Source organism: Lactuca virosa, chromosome 5 (genome assembly GCF_052849685.1).
Source record: "Lactuca virosa cultivar CGN04683 chromosome 5, Lactuca_virosa_CGN04683_v6, whole genome shotgun sequence".
Classification (NCBI taxonomy): Eukaryota; Viridiplantae; Streptophyta; class Magnoliopsida; order Asterales; family Asteraceae; genus Lactuca; species Lactuca virosa.
This window is the reverse complement of record NC_136430.1, coordinates 83,784,982-83,808,911: the sequence shown is the minus strand read 5'-3', so window position 1 is coordinate 83,808,911 and position 23,930 is coordinate 83,784,982. Positions and strand designations below refer to the sequence as shown.

General features: G+C 30.5%; 3 protein-coding genes across 3 annotated transcripts; all 3 read right to left on the bottom strand.

Annotated features, from left to right (window-relative positions):
- Nucleotides 1-2,326: 2,326 nt before the first annotated feature.
- Nucleotides 2,327-3,794, bottom strand: LOC145115293 (V-type proton ATPase 16 kDa proteolipid subunit). The gene is made up of 3 exons (XM_079051563.1): nucleotides 3,592-3,794; nucleotides 3,098-3,383; nucleotides 2,327-2,772 (listed from the first exon to the last, which is right to left on the bottom strand). The coding sequence occupies exons 1-3, from the start codon at nucleotides 3,668-3,670 to the stop codon at nucleotides 2,640-2,642; spliced, it is 498 nt and encodes a 165-aa protein (XP_078907689.1). The 5' UTR covers nucleotides 3,671-3,794; the 3' UTR covers nucleotides 2,327-2,639.
- A 773-nt stretch (nucleotides 3,795-4,567) lies between these two features.
- LOC145111433 (uncharacterized) lies at nucleotides 4,568-9,503 on the bottom strand. The gene is made up of 9 exons (XM_079047707.1): nucleotides 9,428-9,503; nucleotides 9,080-9,337; nucleotides 8,544-8,979; nucleotides 8,153-8,442; nucleotides 8,009-8,064; nucleotides 7,500-7,917; nucleotides 6,158-7,372; nucleotides 4,962-6,026; nucleotides 4,568-4,857 (listed from the first exon to the last, which is right to left on the bottom strand). Exons 1-9 carry the CDS (start codon nucleotides 9,501-9,503, stop codon nucleotides 4,568-4,570), a joined length of 4,104 nt encoding a protein of 1,367 aa, XP_078903833.1.
- A 3,643-nt stretch (nucleotides 9,504-13,146) lies between these two features.
- Nucleotides 13,147-16,081, bottom strand: LOC145111432 (replication protein A 70 kDa DNA-binding subunit A-like). The gene is made up of 11 exons (XM_079047706.1): nucleotides 15,929-16,081; nucleotides 15,480-15,750; nucleotides 15,301-15,394; nucleotides 15,061-15,188; nucleotides 14,892-14,976; nucleotides 14,666-14,801; nucleotides 14,363-14,559; nucleotides 14,126-14,246; nucleotides 13,917-14,006; nucleotides 13,624-13,682; nucleotides 13,147-13,225 (listed from the first exon to the last, which is right to left on the bottom strand). Exons 1-11 carry the CDS (start codon nucleotides 16,079-16,081, stop codon nucleotides 13,147-13,149), a joined length of 1,413 nt encoding a protein of 470 aa, XP_078903832.1.
- Nucleotides 16,082-23,930: the final 7,849 nt, after the last annotated feature.

Genomic DNA, 23,930 nt, shown 5'->3' with positions numbered 1-23,930 from the left:
TTTTTACTCTTTTCCATCTTTCGTTATCTTTCACAAAATTCGAAAAACAAATTTGAGAATGCGTCTTGTTTTATTTTTGGTACACTTTTAGCGCTTTCTTGAAAATCACGTCATCACTTTCTCTGTTATGCTATTGACATTTCGTGTTATACAAATCGTTAAACAACGTGACTTCCTTGTTTGTCTTTCCCTATTTCAAGTACACTTGGTCTTTGGTACGATATTCTCCTTGCTTCATTTCTTTGTGGAAAACGGTTAATAACTCGCCTCCAAAAATAATCATGTTTTTTGTCGTTGCCCATTTTCACATCATCGGATATATCAACCCATTAATGTGTCGATGCCATCACTTCTACTGGTTCCCAAGGTTTAGTTAGGGCCTTCCATTTTACTTTAGGTACTTCGTCGGGTTGAGTGAATGAATTCGGGTTTGGAATCGCCATAATAGTAGACGAATGCTGAATAGATTGGTCGTTCAAATGAAGGTACAATTCCCGATCTCCTGAATACCGAATTTGCTCAAAATCCCGAGTACCAGACCCATTTAGAGGGAGTATGGTACCAGTACCGATACCAACCATGGTACCGGTACTCGATACTAGTACCGAACTGAGGGGTAAAATGGTCAAGTTGATTGTTAAGGGGCAAATATCTTTACTATATTGAAAGATTAGTAGAAAAGGTTAAATAAATGAAAATAGGAATGAAACACATTGTGATAGCTTGTGTGTGTTTGTTTGGAAAATGAAAATGTCTTTTTGTATGCTTTTTTATATTATTGCTCATTTTGTAGTTATGTTGCTTTATTAGAAAATATTTTTGTTGCTTTTATAGTTTTGTATGCTTTTGTATTTGTAGTTTTGTATGCTTCTTTAGACAAAAGCAACATATCCTTAAAACTTTAGAAGACATGAGAATTGAGATATTAATATGCCAAGGTTTTGATTTTTTGGAAAAATTTGCTCATTTTCATAATTCATATATATAACTAACAATTGAATTTCTTTTAAAACATTACTCACTGTCATAGGGATGTAATGCATGCGTATCAAATGTGTGTACATTAAAACCTTAACAACATAGTATGGATATTATGGTATATAAGAATAGACAATTTAATGGTGGATATGCTTACAATCTAGTAACACCGTTAACAAGGGCGATCGCTTAATTGTTTCTTTAAGGCATTCAAAGCATAACATGTGTTACACATGAATTTTATATTTTAATTATTTATACAATATGATGCATATTTATACTTTTGGACTATGTATGATGTGGAAAAAAGATGCCAACTACCAAAGAACAATCGAAGTGAATTACAAATTCTCGGAAATATATTGCATCTTTTTTAGGTAGTGTCGTAGCAATTGCACTGTCGAGCCGATCCGGTATTTTCCCTGTTGAATTTGGTACGGGGTACTGAGTACCATTTTTTTTTGCCAAATCTAGTCCGGAGTACTGTTCTGTATAAATAAATACGGTACCATTTGGTAGTGGTTCCAGTTCGGTACCATTATTGGATCGGGAAATGGTACTAACTGCTCAGGGTTGGGGTGTTTCTTGTTGGTGCATTTTGGTTATTTTGAGGGTTTGAAGAAGACGCGGTTTTAAATTCTAAAGAGAAGTATGTAGTATTGTACAAAGATAGAAAAAGTATTTTTTTGAAGTGTGGTAAATATGGACGTTGAAAGTATTTTAAAGTAAAAAAATAATTGAATTAAAAATAAAAATAAAAAATAAACGATAAAAAACGGTCACAAAGCTATGAGGGAGCCGAGCTCTCCATCATAAATGGAGACATAGGATCAAAGAGAGTCTCAGGTTGCTTATTCCATGGTTCTCATCAACAACTCCTTCAATGTTGAGTTAAGAAAGTTGTCACACTCACACAGGATAATCACAATCCAAGCTTATGTTTTTTAGAGCATTTTTCTCTCAAGCCAAGACCCGATTGTTATGCCCTTTCATGAAACTTTTTGAATCACACATGCATAATAAGCATTACAACGCCCAAAAACATTGATGACAACATAATCAACAAAAGTCGAGCCCAAAACATGGTGAATAGGAATTTGCTCAAATTCTACCACTGAAAAATGGATTTTGCAAAAAGCTCCCAGAGTTCGAATCCAGTTTGGCTAACAATCATCATCTATCCCTCTAACATTAGAAGAAGGATACGCATTTATGAAAAATACATTTGGCATTATTCAAGCAACAATGCATTTGGCTCATAAACTAGAAATAAACTAGAGTCTATAGATTTTCTTAAGAATAGATGTCTTATAACATTATTTGGGATCCTCTGACTGAAACAATACCATACCAAAACATTATGAAGATCTCTTTCCAAATCAAGCAAATCAAATACAACGAAAGCATACATATCCCAACATGTTGTTTGCAAATAAATAAATAATACGAGTAATGAGAGTATAAGACATCTTTATTATAGTAAAAACCCACAATCTACCCTACACCCTACCCCCTCAACACACATATCATCACCATTTACCACCCACAAATTATGAAAAAACGACATACCTACAGCTTCAACTCTCCTCAAAATGAAAGAACAAAAAAACGCATAAGTTATAGCTGTAGAACACACGATTATGCCACCAAATGAATACCTTCTAATCTGCTCTGGATTGACCAGCACGAGAAGAAAGAATGATGCCAACAATGAGACCATACAGGGCAAGAGCTTCAGCAAAAATGAGAATGAGGATCATCCCAACAAATAGTTTTGGTTGTTGTGCATTGGCTCTGAAAAAACAAATTAAAGTTAGCAAGAGTTCAAGAAACTATAGATGAATGAAGGGTTGTAGTCTTGTTGCAGTTGCAATGTATGAAAACAAGAACTTGAACAAAAATCAAAATCAAAATCGTGGAACTTGAACTGTATGTAACGGTAAAGATTTTAAGCTTATGAGACATTGAATTAATCTTAATGGATTCATGATAAAGCATTCATGTTATCTTACAGATTACCATGTGCATACTGATCTGAAATGTGGAAAATATAGGTTTTAAGTAATTACAATAAAACAGTAACAGAGATGTAGAGAATGAGAGAGTGAAGGAAAATTACCTAACACCAGCATCACCGACGATTCCGATAGCCATACCAGCAGAAAGACCAGCAAGGCCACAAGCAAGACCGGAGGAAAGATGAGCATACCCATCGAAAAGGTAATAGGATTTAGCCTTAGGGTTAATTCCAGTACTGATAATCACAGCGATAATCAAACCGTAAATACCCAACACTCCAGCCATAACAACTGGCACAATAGACTTCATCACGAGCTCTGGCCTCATCACTCCCATCGACGCCACTCCAACACCGCTCTTCGCCGTCCCGTACGCCGCCCCCATACCTACATAACAAAGTCAAATGATATAAAAAAGGAGCACTTGAATCGTGGATCGGTGTTTTTGATTTCGAATGTCAACGTTATAGCTTAGAACGCCAAAGATCGATGTTGATAGATCGGCGTTAAACAGGATCATCACGTGTGTAGATTGATATCGGTTAATTAGATCGAATTTGGAATTCAGTGGATCTAGAAAAGCGATAAAACTTACAGGAGAAGACTAACGCGGCAGCGGCGCCGAGAAAGCCGAAGAACGGAGCCGTTTCATCGCCGGAGAATGTTGAAGACATGATCGGTTGATTACGATCAAGTTTAGGGTTTATATTTTGCAGAGAAATTGATCGGATCTGAGGATCGAGAGAGGGAGAGAAAGAACGAAAGGGGAGATGACGTTATATATGTTAGTTGAATTGTATGGCCCTGTTTAATCGTGGACGGGTTATGCCTCGGAGTGTGATTCATGTTCGAGTGTATCGGAAAATTTAAATAATTTAATTACTATAAAAGAAATGGCCAAATTAGATAAAAGCCAGACAAAAATAATTTAATTATTAATTAACTAGGTTACAACCCGTGGATTCCACGGGTAAAAAATTTGTAAAAAAATTATATTATTAATAAGAAGTAAATTTGTTTAACATTTTTATATTTATTATTTAAAATTAATATTAATATATATTTGTACAAAAATATACAAATTTTAATAGATGTTAAAAGAAACACAAGCAAACATTAGAAAAGTTAAATACAAAGATAACTAAAGTGAAAGTTTGCATATTTGAATGTTTTATGAAATGCGAGGGCAAATCAGTAATTTTTTGATTTGAGGGAGCAAACAATAAACACCATGTGACATTGATTAAAGTGTGAAAATGAAATATCAAAACAAAATCAATATTATGGATTGCAATGGTATATAAAAAATATATAAAAAATTTAAATAAAAAAAAACACAATTGTTTTAATTTAAACACTACGAATGATTTATAAATTTCTAAAAACTTCCTTATACACAACATTGGAAGTTTTGTTTGTAAGTCTACCATCCTTATCTAAATTTAACAATTTCAATCCTTCTCTACTTTGAACTCTCGATAAGACAACATACAACTGTCCATGTGAAAAAACAGGATCTTTGAGATACAGACCAACCTTTGATAGCGACTGCCCTTGACTTTTATTAATTGTCATTGCAAAACATACAGCCATAGGAAATTGTCTTCTTTGAAATTTGAAGGGATTTTTTTTTCAGATGGAGTTAAAGACAATCTTGGAATAAAGGTTTGTTTTCCAATATTAGTTCCAGATATGATAATTGCCTCAATAACACGTTTGCCCAAAGATTTCACTTGTAGTCTGGTGCCGTTACATAATCCATTCTTTTGATCAATGTTTCTAAGTAACATAACTGGAACACCGACTTTTAAAATTAACCTATGATTTGGCAAACCTGATATTTTAAGACCATTTAAAATATCTGGGGAGTATAAATTGGGATCAAAATGATCATGAACAAACTCTGATTGGCAAAGACTATCTGAACTTAAATATTCAACTTCGTCTCCGGGAAACAGTGCTAACAAACGATCATTGATTTGTTGGACAACTTCATTTTCGGAGCTAGTATAGCTCTTTCTTGAAAATAACTCATAACGTTGAATTTTTCCAAGATTGAAGGATATACAAACTCAATTAATGAACCTATAGGATCATGTGGATCATTAATGAGAATATCATCCGGAACATCAATAATCGCTTCACCATCGTTTGAACCACCAACTTTTCCTTCTCCTATATCCAAAAGCCAGTTTGCAAAACTTTGTATTTTTCGAATATCAGATGGTTCCCTTCCAACGGTTAGTCTCATGTTTATTGTTAATCTATGGACTTTGCATTGTTGCCATATATATGAAGAACTTAAAGAAGCATTAACAATATTTTGTCTACTGCCTCCTTGAACAACAGGTAGAATCTGTCTGAAGTCTCCTCCAAAAACAATCACTTTCCCTCCAAATGGAATTTTTGAGTTGCCAGACTTGTCAAAGTTACATACATCTTTCAGAGCTCGATCTAAAGCTTCAAATGCATGCTTGTGGACCATAGGTGCTTCATCCCAGATAATCAATGAGGTTTTTCTTACTAATCTGTCGAGTTCACTATCAAGCGATATCTTACAAACAGAATCCTCTGTAAGATTCAATGGAATTATAAACCGAGAGTGTGCTGTCCTACCTCCAGGCAATAATAACGATGCAATACCACTTAAAGCAACATTTAAAACTATATCACCTTTACATCTAATTGCTGCAGATATCGTCTTCCAAAGAAAGGTTTTGCCTGTTCCACCATATCCATACACAAAAAAAACACCTCCTTTCTTATCATTGACTGTAGTCATGATATCAATAAAAATATTTCGCTGCTCGTTTGTTAATGCATGAAACATTCGATCAAACTCTTTCTTTAAGATGGGTATGTCATAGTCTAGCTCCTCCGTGATAAGGCGATTTGTTGAAGAAGAAACCATATCAGTATCAGGGTAAAGCATTTTGTTATAATTTTTAAGACTGGTGTTGTTACGAAGTAAAATCTGTTCGATCTCAAACAAAGTCAGGTTTTTAAGTTGATCCTCATTGAGTGTTAAACCTGTAAAAATTATGAATATGTAAAAAACAATATAATATTAAAAACATTAATTTTTATAAACAAATTTGCACGCTGCATATTGAAAATATATAATATTCATTTTTACAAATAATGTTAAAAAATTATAATACCTAGAGACTTTAATGTACGTTGCTGGTTGTAAAGAATACCATCTGACAATAGTTGCCATGTATTTTCCCAAACAAACTCTGGTCTACCCAAACTGTCAGACATTAACATCGTAGCAAATAAGAAACGCAGATAAAAACCACTTCCTGAATGACTTGCTTCCTTAATTGCTTCGACATATTCTTTGTCGTCGTCTAAGAGGCCCAAAGCATAACATGCATCTCGAACAGTAGGAAATTCTTCACCATTTACCGTACGAATTTCTTCAAATGATTTTGGACCTTTCACTTTATTTAAAAGAATTCTTAGGAAGTATATTTCACCAAGTTTAGGTGAAACAGAGTGAATCCTTCCTATTGAACGTCCAATTTTCCTTGGCTTCCACAACTTATGATTAGCTTTCCAAACGAACTTTGTCGGAAATTCAACATATGTAAGTTTTCGTGCATCTTTATTAATTTTATTACATTCCATCCAAGATGTGAACATAGAAGCAGCAACTGAAGGTTGTTCAAGAACATCGTCAATAGCATCGTCTGCAACATATATAAGTTGTTGTTGATTAGGAAGATGAAAAGGTAGTCGCATCACAGAAGGATATCGGTAATGAACATCATATTTAAATATTCGCCATGATGCTTCACATGCAGATAAATATCTACAATCATAATAATCTTTTATTTCATCGACAACCTTTTCTTGATGAGAATCAGTGTTGATGTCAACAGCAACTGTAGCTCTATCTGGACCTTTGTTTATATATTTAAACAGATACTTTATGGAAGATCCTTGATTGCACCATTCAACATTAATATGTGCCTGATATCTTTTCAACAGATATTTGTTATATGGAACAACATTTCTGTTGTCTAACTTGACACCTGATTTTTCGACAAAATATCCATTGTTTCTTCTCATATATAAGGGATAACCGTTGTTATCAACTGAAGAATGATTACAGAATTGCTTTGGAAAATTTTTCGAACATTGCCTGTCAACCATACATGGGCAATTCATATTTTCAGCTCCACAAGGACCATGTATCATGAATTCACTTACAAGTGAATACAACTCTGGCTCTTCATTGATATTTGGAATCTCCGCGGAAATTATCGGATCAATATATTCAACAGTAGGCCACTTGGAGTCAGGATGCATAAATAGACAAATATGACTATGTGGCAAACCCCTTTTTTGAAATTCAATTGTATAGACAACTACAAATAAATTTTACAAAAAAGATATGATTAGTAGTGAATGAATTATATTTGCAACTAATAAATAATGTTAAGAACCGAAAAAAGAATAAAAAATAAATTTTTATTAAACAACAACTTTCAATACCTGCTTGAACGATGCCGAAAATTTTATTTTCCCGTATGTCTTTAATAAAAGCATCAAGCTTTATTTTGAATAGCCTACATAAGATATCAGGTCTATCTTCAGGATGCAATGAAGTGTTACGAAGAAACCTTTTAACTTCAGGCCATTTTGGGTTACATGTAAAGGTTATGAAGAAATCAGGATATCCAAACCATTTACATAAGGACATGGCGTCAAGGTAGTTTTGCATCATATAACGTGCACCGCCAGTGAATGAGGTAGGTAAGATAACACGTTGTCCGATGTTGGATATATCTCTATTCCCGAGGTCTTGTTGATTACGTAAAATCTCATAAGACTCGCATCTAAGAATTTGTTGTTTGCTCCTTATGAAATGTAATCTCTCGCTTTCAATCATAGTATAAGCGTCTACCAAAAACTGTTGGAACAACCTTTTTGAATTAAGAATTAGTGAAAAATATTGATCCCTGTCCTGTATTCTATAAGAAAAAAAAATTCTCTCATTGTACAGTTGGGCCTCTTGCTGTTGCTTGAAGATGTAATACCTCGATGTGGTATGTCAACTCTGTAACCATCATCACCATATGGAAAGAGTAGTGGATATTGAAGAGGAAGGTATGATGGATGTAATTCACTAATACGCCGTAGAGAACCAGATGAAGTTTGAACAACAATATCTCTATTATCAATTGAATCACCAATATCTCCAACAATCAAAGCTGCTACCTCAGAAGCAGACGGTAGGTTGTATGTCCTTCCATCTTGGTCCCTTCTTCCAATAATTCTCAACTTGATATCAGCATAAGGATTTTCATTAAAACAATCTCTAACCATCCTATAAGATTGAACCAAGACATTATTTGAATCTAACATCAATTTCAAATCTTGTATAATATCATCATCAAGGACAGAAGAATTTGATGTAGATCGTTGATTTTCTCCACTACAAGTACCATTAACAGATAAACATAAGATAAATAAAGAAAGTATTACTGATCAATAAGATATATATTAATATTAATGTGATAATATAGAAAAGTGTACCCCAAGCATGTTCGTCTATTTGCGATTTCATTATCAGTATCGTATATGTACAACTGAGAGAATTTTGGTTTAAATCCCTGATTTGGTAAAAGGCTTCCGATACTATGATAATTTTGACCACTAAGTCTAAAAATGTATGGAGCATTGCCTCTATTGATTGAGGAATCGATTTTGCCACCCATCGACGTAAAAGAAAACATAGAATTGTACGAACGAATGTTCTTCATGAAATGTTTGCTTTTAGAATCTCCAGATTTAAAAAGAATTTCATAACTTGGAGGTGCATTCTTTAACTCTGGAAGTTCAACTTTGCCATAACCACAACATAGAGAATAATTTTCATTATCCTTTTTTCTACATTTGATAGATTCATCTTTCCATAATTTTGCAAAACATGTTTGGCATACAACATTCTGATCACCATGATCCAAATAATCTGTGAATTAAGTTTTACATAAAAAGTTAATATTGTAAGTTTAGATAATTGTAAATGATTGGATAAACAACTGTAAATTTTATACTTTTTAAAAATTTACCTTTTGATATACCGTTGTATATGTTTTGATTACTTTGACCATCGTTGATGTATTGATCGGATGTCAAACCAATTATTGGAATAGGAGATAAATTTGCCCTTTTTTTGTTTTTATTACGATTAGGATTGGTAGACATGACTGAAGATGATCTCTTTGTTACTGTAGATGAGTTGTTTGATGTGTCACCATTTGAAATTACAGAGTATTGTCGAATATTTGGTAACGGTGATTGAAAACTGTTTATAGAAATATCCATCGCTAGGGAAAAAAGATTAAAAATATGCATTGTTAAATATCATAGAATAAAAATATATATTATTAGATGAAATTGTACAATAAATGACTTACCATTGGAAATGTTAGATAACGGAGTTCTAACATTTAAATGTGAAGGAGGATTTTGTAAAATTGATTGTTTTGACATGTTTGCAGTTGATTCAGATTAGGTTATGTTTTTATTTCGACGAACAACTCCGTTGATTTTGTCTGTAAAAAATATGTTAATGAGAAATGAGTCAATATTTAATATGAAATAATAAGTTTTAATTTATATTTCTAAACAAAGATAAAAAATTTAAGAGCAATCAAGTATGTTACCGTTTGAATCCATTCCGATGTTTGGTAACGGTGTTTGAAAACTGTTATTGGAGATATCCATGACTGGGAAAAGAAGTTTGAAGGTATACAATATTAAATATGATACAATGACAATATATGTATTATAAAATAAAAATATATATGAGATACCATTGGAAATGTTAGATAACGGAGTTCTAAAATTTAAATATGAAGGTGTTTGTAACATTGGTGGTTTTGACATTTTCCCATTTGACATAGATGTGCATACGTTTTTGTTTCGATTGACCACTCCTTTGAATGTTTCTGTAAAAAAATTGTTATAAGAAATGGATAAATTATAAATAAAAGTGTAATTGTTTGAAGGTTAGAAAGAAAGTGTAAAAACAATGATGTATGTTACCGTTTGAATCGAAGCTGATGTTTGTTGACGGTGATTGAAAACTGTTATTGGAAATATCCATGACTGGGATAAGAAAATTGAAGGTAAACAATATTATATATGATACAATAAGATTGTCGATTATAAAAATAAATTAAACAAATAAATGACTTACCATTGGAAATGTTAGATAAAGGAGTTCTAACATTTAAATGTGAAGGATGATTTGGTAACATTGATTTTTTTGAAACATTGGCACTTGATGTAGATGCGGATACGTTTTTACTTCGATGGACAACTCCTTTAAATTTGCATTGAGAAAAAAAATTATAAATAAAATAACTTATAAATAATATTAGAAATCGATAAATAATATATGAATATTAATATTGATAAATACATATTACTTTAAAAAAGCATTTCAAATTAATTACTTTTATATTTAACTGATAAAAAAAATGTATACATGACTTTAAGTAGGTTATCTATTAATTTCATTTTCAAAAGATGTGACATAGATGAAATTGAAAGGATTCATTTGGTCATACCTTTTTTTTATTGTCCAAATATAATTTTCTTATTCTTCTTTTTTCTCTAGCCTGAACATGATAGATGTTTCTATCTGAATCTGCATAAGCATATATATATATATATATATATATATATATATATATATATATATATATATATATATAGAGAGAGAGAGAGAGAGAGAGAGACATAAAATAGTTATAATTAAGATTAAAAATTTTTATAAAGAAAGTAATAACATATTAATTGAACGTACCGTTAGCACCCGGGTTACTAACATTTGTAGAAGATAGAATTTGATCGACTGATGTAGTGTACATCAGTATATGTTTTCTATTATCAAGATAGAAATGATTTAATTTTATCTTCTTATTAGTCTTGTAAACATCCATGTTAATTGTTAGTATCTGAAATATAAGAAAAATAAGAGAAAATATATTAATGGTAATTTTTGTACTGTAATATACTACAAACCTGTACATTTTCAGAATTTATTTTGCCTTTATTTTGTTTATATTTCAGATTCATTTAGGGGTTACACAAAAAAAGCTAAAAGTACAATCGAAATCAATACGAATAGAAATAAAGTTTTATATTTATGTTTTTTGACTTCGGGGGCATTTCTGTGACGTTATAATGACAAATACATTTTTCTATCAGTTTTTTGTTATATTTTTTCTTCTTTATTATTAGTTGATTGTATTTTGTATTACTTGATAGGTAGGTTCTATTTTGAATTAAGGGGCAGTTCTGTCATGTTTCATAGAATTACATATTTGTCATTGATTTGAACCGGTTTACACCAAAAACATATTAATCAAAGGGAAATAGGATATGATGTAGGCTTAAACAGAACCATTTTTAGTTGTTAATATTACTGAATACGAAATTTTCGTTTTTGCATTACCCTACTACTATTTACTTAGCATTAAACTTTAATTCAATGTCACTTAATATGTTCATCCATGTTTTATTCATGTAGGTTTTTATACAATCTTTACACGAAAAACGTATATCTAAACATCAAGCATATGAAAGTGGACCAGGTGTAAAAAGTATTTCATATTTCCTAATGGCCGATGTTTAGCAGTTCGTAGTAACAACCAGATGTTTAGAGTAAAAAAAACAATGATAAGCAGAATTTAAGTCGCAGAATTCAGAAGAAGAAAAGAATTTTCAATTGTACGATTAACACAAACATTGAGAAGCAATCATATATAATCATGAGAAACTTACCGAAGGAAAAAAGTCGGTGATTGAATATCCGAAATTAAGAAGCAGAATTAAGATGCAGAGAGTGTCCTTTGGATTGAAGTATGTAACTGAATATTCGAAATTCAACTTTCATGAGATTATTAAGATTAAGATCCATAATAACCACACAATGTTGTAAAGAAATACTGATTATCATATGTTTCAAATATATACTGACAAATATATACTGACAAATATATGATCAAATCGACATAATAATGAAAATTAAATGTAATAGATATGATTGATATGGATACCATAAAAAAATGCTCTTAATCAGGTAATTATATAATTTCCATATTGAATATCGATTTATAAGTGAAAGAAATAAATGGTAAAATATGGTATTTTATATTTGTAAAATACGTTTTATCTGCATAATTTGCTTAAATGTGATTTATTTTAAGAAGTTTCGAATCATAATACCTGTCATAGTGGTATGTGTTTTGAAAAAAATACACCTGTGTCAAAAAACCTAACACATCACATGGAATGAGCCGGCGAGGGCATATTAGTCTTTTGCATATATATATATATATATATATATATATATATATATATATATATATATATATATTGGCCAAAAAGTGTTATGTACTTTGTATTGATTCAGAAACAGAAAGATATATTTAAGTTGTGAATGATCCAGATCAATATGAACATTCCGGATGCAATATTTGTAAATAAAAAAAATTGACATGTTATTTAGGTCTACCAGAGGAGACAATAAATTCACAATTATTTTGGAATGTAAAGACTGAAAATTGCAGAGGTTAACAAAAGGATTGACAAAGGCCAAATTTGACATCTGATGCTTATCTATTCTATCCACTGTTACACATTCAAATACATAGACATATCTCATGTGACAACTTCATTACAATGTACATTTCTAACATTACATATAATTTTTGAAAAACATATTCCCGTGATGCATGCACCGATTTCATGTGCATTTGATATACCACTTTTTTTAATTTATTCATATTTGATACATGTTTTTTCATATAGCTAATATACTCATAACACGAAAAAGAAAAGTACACTGCTTTATTTGCACATGAAAGCTAATTCTGTCGAATTATTTTTGATATATCTATGCATAATTAGAATCTTTATAATCATAATTGTTAAGTATTCAAACTTTCATCAGTAGACACACTTATGACACACATATAAAGGAAGGCTTAAATACAAAACACACATCGAACAAAAAGAAAAGTTATTGCTTACCTAAAAGCTTAACATCCATATTTATTACGCCAACAAATCACTTTAAAATTGGATTATTCTAATTAAAGTCATAACCCAAAAAAACAGTTTTTTACTTCAGATAGAGATTAGAAACAAAAAGAAACCAAGAACTATGAATGTTTGAATACTGAACACCACGAAGAGCAAAACTGCCAAACAGAATCCCAAAAAAAAAAATTCAAGAATATTGTTGATTCAAAAAGTCCAAACTGAAATCACTTTTCAAGTTTTGGTATTAAAAGACCTGTGTTGCCATCGACCTTGGAATTCAAGCGCGGTACTTTTGTAGACGAATTGACATTATCATATTCATCAACATCAATTATATCTCCAACGTTTCGTTTTTTTACATTTGGGGGTGAATTAAACTTGAAGGGACTTGTAGCTTCTGATTTGTCGGGCATGGAAGGCGTCAAATTATCACCGCTCTGTGAGATGGCGTCCTTGAAGCAAAATCAGGAAATAGATTTAGTACGAAAATAATAACAAAAAATATTTGATAAAAAAAATTTATATAAAAATAAATAATGGAGTTTTATAGGCTAACCTGTGAGATGCTTCGTGAGATGCGATTTCTGTATCATCAGGATTTCCAGAATTACCTGCCTGCTTTAGGTGCATAAAAAGTATGTATTATCATTTGTGGGTTTAAGGTTTTATTCCATCAAGATTTACAATTAATTAGTAATTAGTAAAAATCATTAAATAAAAGTGTGCATCATAATTTCCAAAAAAAGATGTATATAAATACCTCAACAGATAACTTTTTTTCCAAAGCATTGATAACGTTACTATTAAGCGTATAGCCAAGTATCCCAAACCGATCTAGTTATTGGATACGTTGAATCTATTAACATCTATCTTGAATGCCATCTTTTTATGTACCAGACATTTGAGGTCATAAGGATACATTCTCGGATTATCCCCAGCCTGGAAAAAATGTCTTATGTATTATTGTTATGGTTAAAAGCAAATTAATATTAATTAATACAAATAAAATGAAACAAATAATAGAATTTAATAAAACATATATTATACTTAAGTTATACCTGTTTGATTTTCTCTATGAGCTCACTTGCACGTTGTTTGACAAGTCTATAAGCATCTCTATCAAACAGAGTTAGTGTGATTGTGCCGGAATCATCTTGGACACAAATAGGTATTTTATACCTACAAAAATATCCCACATAAATTTATATTAAATATGTTTAAGTTTAACTATACATTATTAATGATTAATAATGTATTTAATTTGTCCGGTTAAGGTTTTGGTAAATGTAAAAAACCTTGGAGCTGAAGAAATCTCCTTTTTTTTACACTTATCAGTAGAGCATTCAACAACCACACTTGCATCACCACTATCTGGACCGCTAAAAACATCTCTTCGATCAACTTTCTTTCCACAGTTTGAACACGCATCATAATACCAATCAATATCTTGTCGTATACCGTAAATTGTACCAACAATGATAAATTTCCCGACCTAAAAAAATATAAAATACAAAAAGATTCATAAAAAAACAATGCAACTACAATAAATGAATAATATAAAACAAAATCACATTAAATAAACCAAATTATTGACATACCTCTTGTGGTTCTAGCAAATCGACAACATTTTTAACTTTGTGATTATTCAAAAAGTCTTCATATTCATTGTATGATTGAGAGCTATCAAAAGTCAAAGAAGAAGAAGGGTTTTGAATTCCTCGTAATCCAACCAAGCTGTTTTTTTATTTAGGAAAATAATTATGAAATTAGTAAAATTATTAAAAAGAAACAAAATAAGAATGAATAATTAAAATAGTTTGTTACCTATCTGTGAAGGCCACAATTTCGGGAAGATCATCATTTATGAACATACGTGTGTGATCAAAATAATTGTTAACAGAAGGAATTCCTGTTGAAAGAAAATAAATTAGTCAAAATAATGAGTAATAAAAAAGCGTAAAATAACGAAGGTTGCCTTTTATAAGAACTGTACCGTTATAGACATTAAGTCTTGCAAACTGCAAAATAATAACCACACGACCAACTTGTTTATGAGCTTCAAGATAAGAAATCACTTGGTATGCGAAATCTGCAAACAATGTGACGTTAACTTGCAAACCTCTGCAGAAACAGTAAAGGTTAAATGTTTATATAATAATAATAATAATAATAATAATAATAATAATAATAATAATAATAATTTAATATATAATATAATAAAAGTTATAATTACTCTAAGTTTCTGATTTGTAAAGTTAGCCTATGTTTCGATTTGCTAACATCACGGGAATCCAGCTTGCCTAACGAAACAACTTCACCTATAACATCTAAAAAATGATAATACAATATGTCAAATTTATGTAAAATTAAAAAATTAAATATAAAATGCAATAAAATAGGGGGAAAAAGTACCAATTGAGATATTAGATGTAGTTGTCGAAGAGATAATGGTTTCAAACGATACAAAACAAAACTCATATTTTGTTTTGGATTGAAAACCAAGACACTCATGAACAGTTGTTTGTCCATGCAAGTTTAACTTGGAGGTTACATCACTTATTTTAAAAGTGTATTTGTTTGGAGCTATAGTGGGGGATCGGATGTAAATAGCGTCATCTTCTTTCAGCTTGGAGTCAAACCTTTGGAAATCTTTTCGGTAGACATTGGCTCTGATTTTTGTACCCTATTAATATATTGTAAGAATATTATATATATTGCTGACCAATTGTATATTAATTTATATAATTTGGTCAAAGTTGAATCAATTATTCGACCATGAATGAATTTGAATAATATTATTGGAATGAGCAAATACAAAAAAAAATGATTTTGAATAATGTTATTGTAATAGGATATTTTACCATTTCATCCATTAATATCATTTCAATTGATTTCACAACAGTGGGGTCAGATTCGGAAAATGATCTCCACAACCGGATGATACACACTTTTAGTGTGTAATCATCCCTCATATTGTCTAAGTCGCTGATGAAAGTGATATTTGTAGCTGCCATTGTCACTACAACAGAAAGACATACAATATTAAGGATAAACAATGGAAGAAAATTACACATAGAAAATGTAAACACAAACATAATTACAATTATGTCCCTAGAGTAGTAAGCATATAAAAAAAGATTTGGCCATTACAATTAACAAAAAAAAGGCAGGATGAACGGGCAGGACATATTTGTCCTTTAGAATTAACAAAAAGATAAATGAAAGTATGTTGCTATTGATTGTAACGTTTGTTAAAGAATGCATGCAGGGGTAGGGGTATATTAGTCCAATTTGATGTACTTCATAGTTAAAGAATGCAGAAAATCGATATTTGAGTATATTTCATATTGATCAAATATAAATAAAGGGTAAAAATGGTATTTTACCAATAAAAAAATAAGTACCAACAGCAGGACAGATTTGGCCTTTAAAGTTAGCAAACACAGAAAATGAAAGCATGCTGAGAAGTACAAATTTTTTATGGTTTCTAAATAAAAGCAACGCCAAATTGAAAAGTACAATTTTCCTATTGTTTGATATTGTTTGGTTCCTGTTTTTGGGGTTTTTTTTTTTCTGCTGGGACGTTTATTTTTTGTGGTTTTTTTGTGTTTTTGTTTTTTTGGATGCTCTTTGATGTGTTTTTTTTTTAATTTGAAAACAATGTTACCTGAAGATGTAAGATTGGTCAACTTAATTAAGTTATAAAAATATCAAATTAAGAGTATATAATAATAGGATCCAAAAGTGGATAAGATTGACAGATATAAATAAAGGGTAAAAAGGGTTTTTAAGGGGTAGATAGGTTGTTAATATCATCTTCTTGGGCGTACATGTATATACACTACAAAGAGAAAACAAAAGACGAAAATGCCCTCCAGCATTTGATCCAGTGGATAGAATGGATAAGCATGAAAAATCAAAATTAACAACGATTGATGAAGGACGAAAATGCCCTAGCCATCATTATTGTTTGATTAGCAATCTGAAAGTAGGTTTTTAAGAAGCAGAAACAATTTTCGATTATGATTATCACACGCATACACATTGAGAATTGAGAAGCATAAACTGTTGTGTAAAAAACAACACAGAAATTAAAAAAAACACACAAGAAGATTCAACTAATAAACAAACAATCTGAAAGTAAGCTTTTAAGAAACTTACCGAACACCTCTTTTCTGCGATTGAGTGGAGGATTTTCGTCTGTGATTGAGTGGATGATTTTGGAGCACGATTGATGAAGGACGAAGGAGACACAATTTACCAAAGAAACGATTGATATAAATGTTTGAAATATATATTGACTGTAATACGATTTCCATTGAATGCAATTGATAGCATTGATAGCATACCTTATATAAAAGATCGGATACCATAATAAGATGCTATGAAACGGGAATGTAATGAATTTTGGAGTTAATGCCCAGACCTGTTATAACCGAGTAATTCTAAAGAATACAGGGCGTAGTATATGTTTTGATACGCAGCTGAATCAAAGAGGGGTATAATAGGTATTTAACTTTGTAAAAATTCAGCTCTTTTCAATGGACACGTGGATTTAGGTTTTGTTTATTAGATAGGGAGATCATAAAAAAATTGGACAAATAGATAAAGGACAAAGAAAAATATTTACGAAGTGTTTTGTAAAAAGAAAAGGTAAAATTAAGTACTTTTCATAAAATAACCATAATTTAAGAAATTTTTAACTTTAATCCTCTATTATAATAAAACAGTACAATTATGCCATGTGGCAGTTGCTAAGCCCCTACCAAGCTACTTTTCCCGCTCAAAGTTTCCAAGTGAAGTTCTGATAATGCCCTTTGTGCCTCTTAGTATCCTATCCGCCTTCATTCTCGCTCTTCATTGGAAACAATTAAGAGTTTCCAACTTCTGTGCAATAAATCAGCACCCAAATCACGGAGATTGTTGAAGAATCATTTCTACTCCTTGCATGATTTCTCATATAAAATCCCAAGAAACCAGGAAATTACAGAATATCAGGAATTGTTTCCTTCTAAAATCACAACAACTCATCAAACTAATCTTATACAAAATTGAAGGTGTAGGTTTTTTTTTCACAGATCTTTTCTACATCGCTCCACCGGCTTCTACCACCTTGTTATCTCCAATTGTTGTATTGATATAGGTTTCTCTCTATGTGTTTAAATCTCACTTTATTACAAGTGGATATTCGTATTACACTTATAATTTCAGTTGTTTACTCAAAATTTTGTGTTCTCTTGCCTTGCTTAACCACAGGGAAATCCAAACTTTTCTCCATTTTCCTTTTGTCTGTGGGTTTTGATGCACCAAAAGAAATGCATAGAAATGTTTTTCCCACTGGACCTATCTTGCACACCATAAGAAGCCTCTACGATTGTTCTCACAATGGTTTAAATATTAGGAAACGGTTCGAGAAGATTCATTGGCTTTCAATCGAACACCAAGTGTTCGATGAAATTACTCAATGAGGTAACAAATGTTTCCTTCACATTTGATCCATTTATCTTTTCAGTCATAAATCTTGCTTTTTTACATCTGTGAATTGTAAATGTATGTTTTTAGCTTAATAAAATGTATGGTTTTTGGCTTTACGCATTGAGTTCATGTTCAAGGATATGTCTGTATAAGATATTACCAGTGAACTACGAAAAGAACTTTTAAAAATTGAACCTGTTTGTATCTCCTATCTAATAAAAGTGTCCTTTTTGATATGTGGCATCTCCTCAGCATATATTTTTTTTAAAGTAAACTACCAAATATGCCCTTGAGACATTTGGTCAAGATTTAACGGATTCCAGGTTTTAAGGAATTTACAGATTTCAAATTTGAATCTTTAAAGCTTATCAAAATTCAACACTTATCAACGATTTTTAATCATGATTTCTGTATCTCGGCTCCTATCTCTCGGTTCTTGATCGCCTTAGATGGTTTGAATTAAGGTGGTTATTATGGAATTCAATTTTGAAATGTTGAATACCCTTATCTCTCCCTGTCGTGATTTCCTTCGATCCGTGACTTAATGGTAGTGAGGCTAATGTTACCCGCTTTGGTCTCCAGTCCCACAATCTCTGCTCACCTCTTCATCTATCTATTAAAAGTAGATCATGTTTGTCTTCTTGGGTTTGAAATTTTGATGTGAAGATGTATTATTTGCTCCTGCATGATTTGATTACTTTTTTACATTGTGGTAATATTTATATATTTTTTTGCCATTTCTAATAAAACACTTAAATAACAATTGTCAAAAATAAAACGGGTGAATCCAAATTTTATTTTAAAGTTTACAACTATTTAAATACCTTTTTGTCATTACAAATAAAGCACTTGGATAACAATTGTGAATCATATACTTTTTATGGAGTTTGATATATACACTAATACAAAAACATTAGAGAAAGTTTTAACCCGTCAGCTTACCCACTTAAAGGATAGGAAATTCATATATTTCCACCATCTAAGAAGTTTGATTTTGTGGGTTTTTTCAAAATATCGATTCGGATTTTTGTTATATGAAGTACAATGTAATTTGAAAATTTTTCAAGACTTATGAAGTTTATTTATTAAAAGTACTTCGCAACAAATTCTTCGTTGTTATTTATATAACATATTTGAGCTTGATGAGTTGCTTCATTAAGGATGAAACATTATTTTTTTATGTGACTATGTGTGTATGTTACTTCGATGTTTGTAAGTTAATAAATTTTTATAAATCTTTAATTTTTCATTACCATTTTTAATTATAATATAATTTTTCTTTCTTATTTTTGTTTTTTACCCGTGGGTTCTACGAGTTGTAACCTAGTTAACAATATTGCAAAGAGGGGAATGCCGATTCATCAAGTTAAGTTGACTGTTATTTCATGTCAGATATAATTTTTTACTGACAAAACTTCAAAAATGATCCCTGTGGTTTCATAAAATCTGAAGTTTGGTCCCTAATTTACAAAACTCATGGATGGTCCCTGTGGTTTCAAAACTTTTAATGTTTAGTTCTTCCGCCTAACTCCGTCAGCTTTCTACCGTTAAGTGAGGGACATTTTCGTCATTTCAATACTCAGGGACCATTTATGAGATTTCCTCTTATTTATTATTTTTTTTAAAGAAAAAATAATATTTAATATGCAAGGGTCCTACATCTCTCTCTCTCTCTCTCACGTTGAAAAACTTTCATTTATATTTTTTTTTCTGGATTTATGATTTCAGGTTGCTTGATATTTATCTAAACCCAACAGATGGCAAGAAACCCATGTTCAAAGCTGCTGTTCGGCTTCTCCATATCCATGGAGAATCTCTTGATCCTCTGCAAGTTCTTGAGGTATTAAAAAGTAACTATAAATCTCTCAGTTTTGCTAAAAAGTTGTAGGTTTTGATTTGCAGAGATTATCCCCAAATATGCACTTACAGCTTGCTTCAGATACAATATTAAGAATGCTAAGAGCTCGTCTTCATCATCATTATGAAGGACAAGTAGGTTCTTTGAAAATTACCCATCTTGTTCTTAGTCTCAGATTTAAAAAGAAACCATAATCCAGAAGTCAAAGGGTATATCTGAAACGAAAACCTGGTAAAAAAATCATAATATGAAGAACACCGCCTGAAACGATGATGAAAACCAGTGGGTATCTCGATTTGAAGAGGGTTCTCTGAATCGTTGCCTTCCTCGAAATCTGAGTTTGTGCTTATTATATGTAATCAAATTTATCAGACATAAAATAAAACAAATTTTCTGATATAATCAATCGTAAAAACCAAGTTGTCCACTCCAAAACAATTCCAAAAAAAAAGTTACACTAAGATCGGTAGGCTTCAGTTCCGAAAAAATCAGTCAAAAAACTTAGAAACCCACAGCATCCCCATAGATCAACCTAACACAACCCCAAATCTGAAACACTTTTGAACAGAAAAAGAAGAAACTGAAGGAAATCTAAGTGAATCCCTCTCACCTGATAGAACTGGGACGTTGAAACAGAGGCTCCTGTGGCATGGGTAATTAGAAAAAGCAAAAAATGACTGAAGAAAAGCAGAGGATGACGAAGAAGAAAGGAGAGAAGGGTTGAGGTGGATGTGATATATAGGGGAGAAAGGTTGAAACGGAAAATCAAGAAATTGATTTTAAAATTGAATGAAGAAGAGAGAGAGAGAGAGAGAGAGAGAGAGAGAGAGAGAGAGAGAGAGAGAGAGAGAGAGAGAGAGAGAGAGAGAGAGAGAGATGTGGGACCCTTGCATATTAAATATTATTTTTTGACAAAATTGCAAAAATGGTCCTTGTGGTATGTCAATTTCTGTGGGTAAGGTACAAAAAAAAGTTTATTCGCAAAAAGGTCCCTATTTGATGGTTTTGCTGCGGTTTTGGTCCCAACCTCGTTAAGTTTAACAACATGGCTGTTAACTTTTGACAAATGATAGATTTACCCCTGCGACCATTTCTGCAGTTTTATCTTTTTACCAAATTACAAGGACCAATTATGCAATTTTACTTTTTTATTTTATTGAATTATTATATATTAATTATTTTAATTACTTTTTTCTTATTGTATTATTTTTTTATTGGATTATTATATATTAATAAATATTATTTTTAATATATTATATTTATATATTAATAAATATTTCTTTTTTATTATTAATTTTTTAATTTTTTTTTGAATTCTTCTTTATTGCATTAATTCTTTTTTTATTGGATTATTATATATTAATAAATATTATTTTTAACATATAATATTTATGTAAAGTTTTACTTTTTTGGATTATTAAATTCATTTAATTAATTTTTTTATTTTGTTAATTTTTTTGATTGGATTATTATATATTAATAAATATTATTTTTAATATATTATATTTATATATTAATAAATATTACTTTTTTATTATTAATTTTTTTAATTGATTTTTTTTTAATTTCTTCTTTATTGCATTAATTCTTTTTTATTGGATTATCATATATTAAAAAATATTATGATTTTGACATATATAATTTCCCTAAAAATATTTCGACATGAATTACCAAATTTGAGTATTCGCTAGCCGGCGGTCGGCCGAACGAGTACCGAATAACGAGTTCTACAACTATTTTCACCACCTGTAGTGGCTATGGTGGTTTGAAAACTCTCGATCTAACATTGTCGTCATTGATGGTGGTATCTGTAATGAATGGTCGGCTGGAGGAAGTATGTTTTATGCGGTTTATTTCACATTGTGTGGGTAGTCAATTGATGTAGTTTTCATCGAGAATGGCCGACTGTAGTCGATGATCGATGATTTCCAGCGAGATGATACGACGACACAAGGTGGTAAAATGCAACGAATGAAGGAGCTGACCCAGAGTGTTTGGTATTTTATTTAAAACAATAAAGAAAGAAATTAAAATAAAATAAAAATAATTAAATAAATATTATTTATTATAAATAAAAATAATAAATTTAAATTAATAATCCAATAAAAATAACTAATGCAATAAAAATATTAAAAAAATAATTAAATGAAATTAATAATCCAATAAAGTAACACTTACTAATAGATAAATATTATATGCTAAAAATAATATTTGTTAATATATAATAATCCAATAAAAAAGAATTAATACAATAAAGAAGAAATTAAAAAAAATCAATTCAAATAATAATAATAAAAAAAGTAATATTTATTAATATATAAATATAATATATTAAAAATAATATTTATTAATATATAATAATCCAATCAAAAGAATTAACGAAATAAAAAAATAAAAAAAAAATTAATCAAATGAATTTAATAATCCAAAAAAGTAACACTTACTAATAGATAAATATTATATGTTAAAAATAATAGTTATTAATATATAATAATCCAATAAAAAATAATTAATGCAATAAAGAAGTAATTCAAAAAAAATTAATTAAAAAAATTAAGAATAAAAAAGTAATATTTATTAATATATAAATATAATATATTAAAAATAATATTTATTAATATATAATAATCAAATAAAAAATAATACAATAAGAAAAAAGTTAAAAAGAAAAAAGTAATTAAAATAATTAATATATAATAATTCAATAAAATGAAAAAGAAAAATTACATAATTGGTCCTTCTAATTTGATAAAAAGATAAAACTGCAGAAATGGTCCCAGGGGTAAATCCATCATTTGCCAAAACTTAACAGCCATGCTGTTAAACTTAACGGGGTTGTGACCAAAACCGCAACAAAACCATCAAATAGGGACCTCTTTTGCTAATAAACTTTTTTTTTGGACCTTACCCACAGAAATTGACAAACCACAAGGACCTTTTTTGCAATTTTGTCATTATTTTTTCTTTAAAAAAATAATAATTAAGCGAAAACCTCATAAATGGTCCCTGGGTATTGAAATGACTAAAATGCCCCTCACTTAACGGTAGAAATCCGATGGAGTTAGGCGGAAGGACTAAACATTAAAAGTTTTGAAACCACAGGGACCATCCATGAGGTTTTGTAAATTAGGGACCAAACTTCAGATTTTATGAAACCACAGGGACCATTTTTGAAGTTTTGTCATCTTTATTTTATGGATTTGACCATTTGCTCTATGCACGAAATCACATATGTCATACAACCATTTGTGATTTCCTTTTTCATCATCTCCAATTTCATCTAATCATTTTCCCGTTTCACAAGTCTCACAAGGGTTATGTGATAAAATACTCTAATGTATGAATGGTTCAATTGTTCTAAGAGTCAAAATCGAAGATGACATGACCATTTGCGATTGTACAAGCCGTTAATGCACATACTCTATATTAACGACTTGTACAATTATAGATGAAAATATCATCTACACTTTTTTTCTTCATAAATCAAACATAATAACTACATATAATGTTTGTTTCCATTAGGGCTGTTC

What these genes read in the sequence shown, in the direction of transcription:
- LOC145111433 (XM_079047707.1), bottom strand. Translation starts at nt 9,503, where the DNA reads ATGTCAAAACAATCAATTTTACAAAATCCTCCTTCACATTTAAATGTT. An exon ending in GTTATCTAACATTTCCAATG is followed by an intron (nt 9,338 to 9,427) that starts GTAAGTCATTTA and finishes TTTTTTCCCTAG; the next exon opens with CGATGGATATTTCTATAAAC. An exon ending in TTTCGGCATCGTTCAAGCAG is followed by an intron (nt 7,373 to 7,499) that starts GTATTGAAAGTT and finishes ATTTATTTGTAG; the next exon opens with TTGTCTATACAATTGAATTT.
- LOC145111432 (XM_079047706.1), bottom strand. Translation starts at nt 16,081, where the DNA reads ATGGCAGCTACAAATATCACTTTCATCAGCGACTTAGACAATATGAGG. An exon ending in AAGACTTAATGTCTATAACG is followed by an intron (nt 14,977 to 15,060) that starts GTACAGTTCTTA and finishes TTCTTTCAACAG; the next exon opens with GAATTCCTTCTGTTAACAAT. An exon ending in TCTCACGAAGCATCTCACAG is followed by an intron (nt 13,226 to 13,623) that starts GTTAGCCTATAA and finishes TCTGTTTGGCAG; the next exon opens with TTTTGCTCTTCGTGGTGTTC.
- LOC145115293 (XM_079051563.1), bottom strand. Translation starts at nt 3,670, where the DNA reads ATGTCTTCAACATTCTCCGGCGATGAAACGGCTCCGTTCTTCGGCTTT. An exon ending in TGCCGCGTTAGTCTTCTCCT is followed by an intron (nt 3,384 to 3,591) that starts GTAAGTTTTATC and finishes TTTGTTATGTAG; the next exon opens with GTATGGGGGCGGCGTACGGG. An exon ending in GTCGGTGATGCTGGTGTTAG is followed by an intron (nt 2,773 to 3,097) that starts GTAATTTTCCTT and finishes TTGTTTTTTCAG; the next exon opens with AGCCAATGCACAACAACCAA.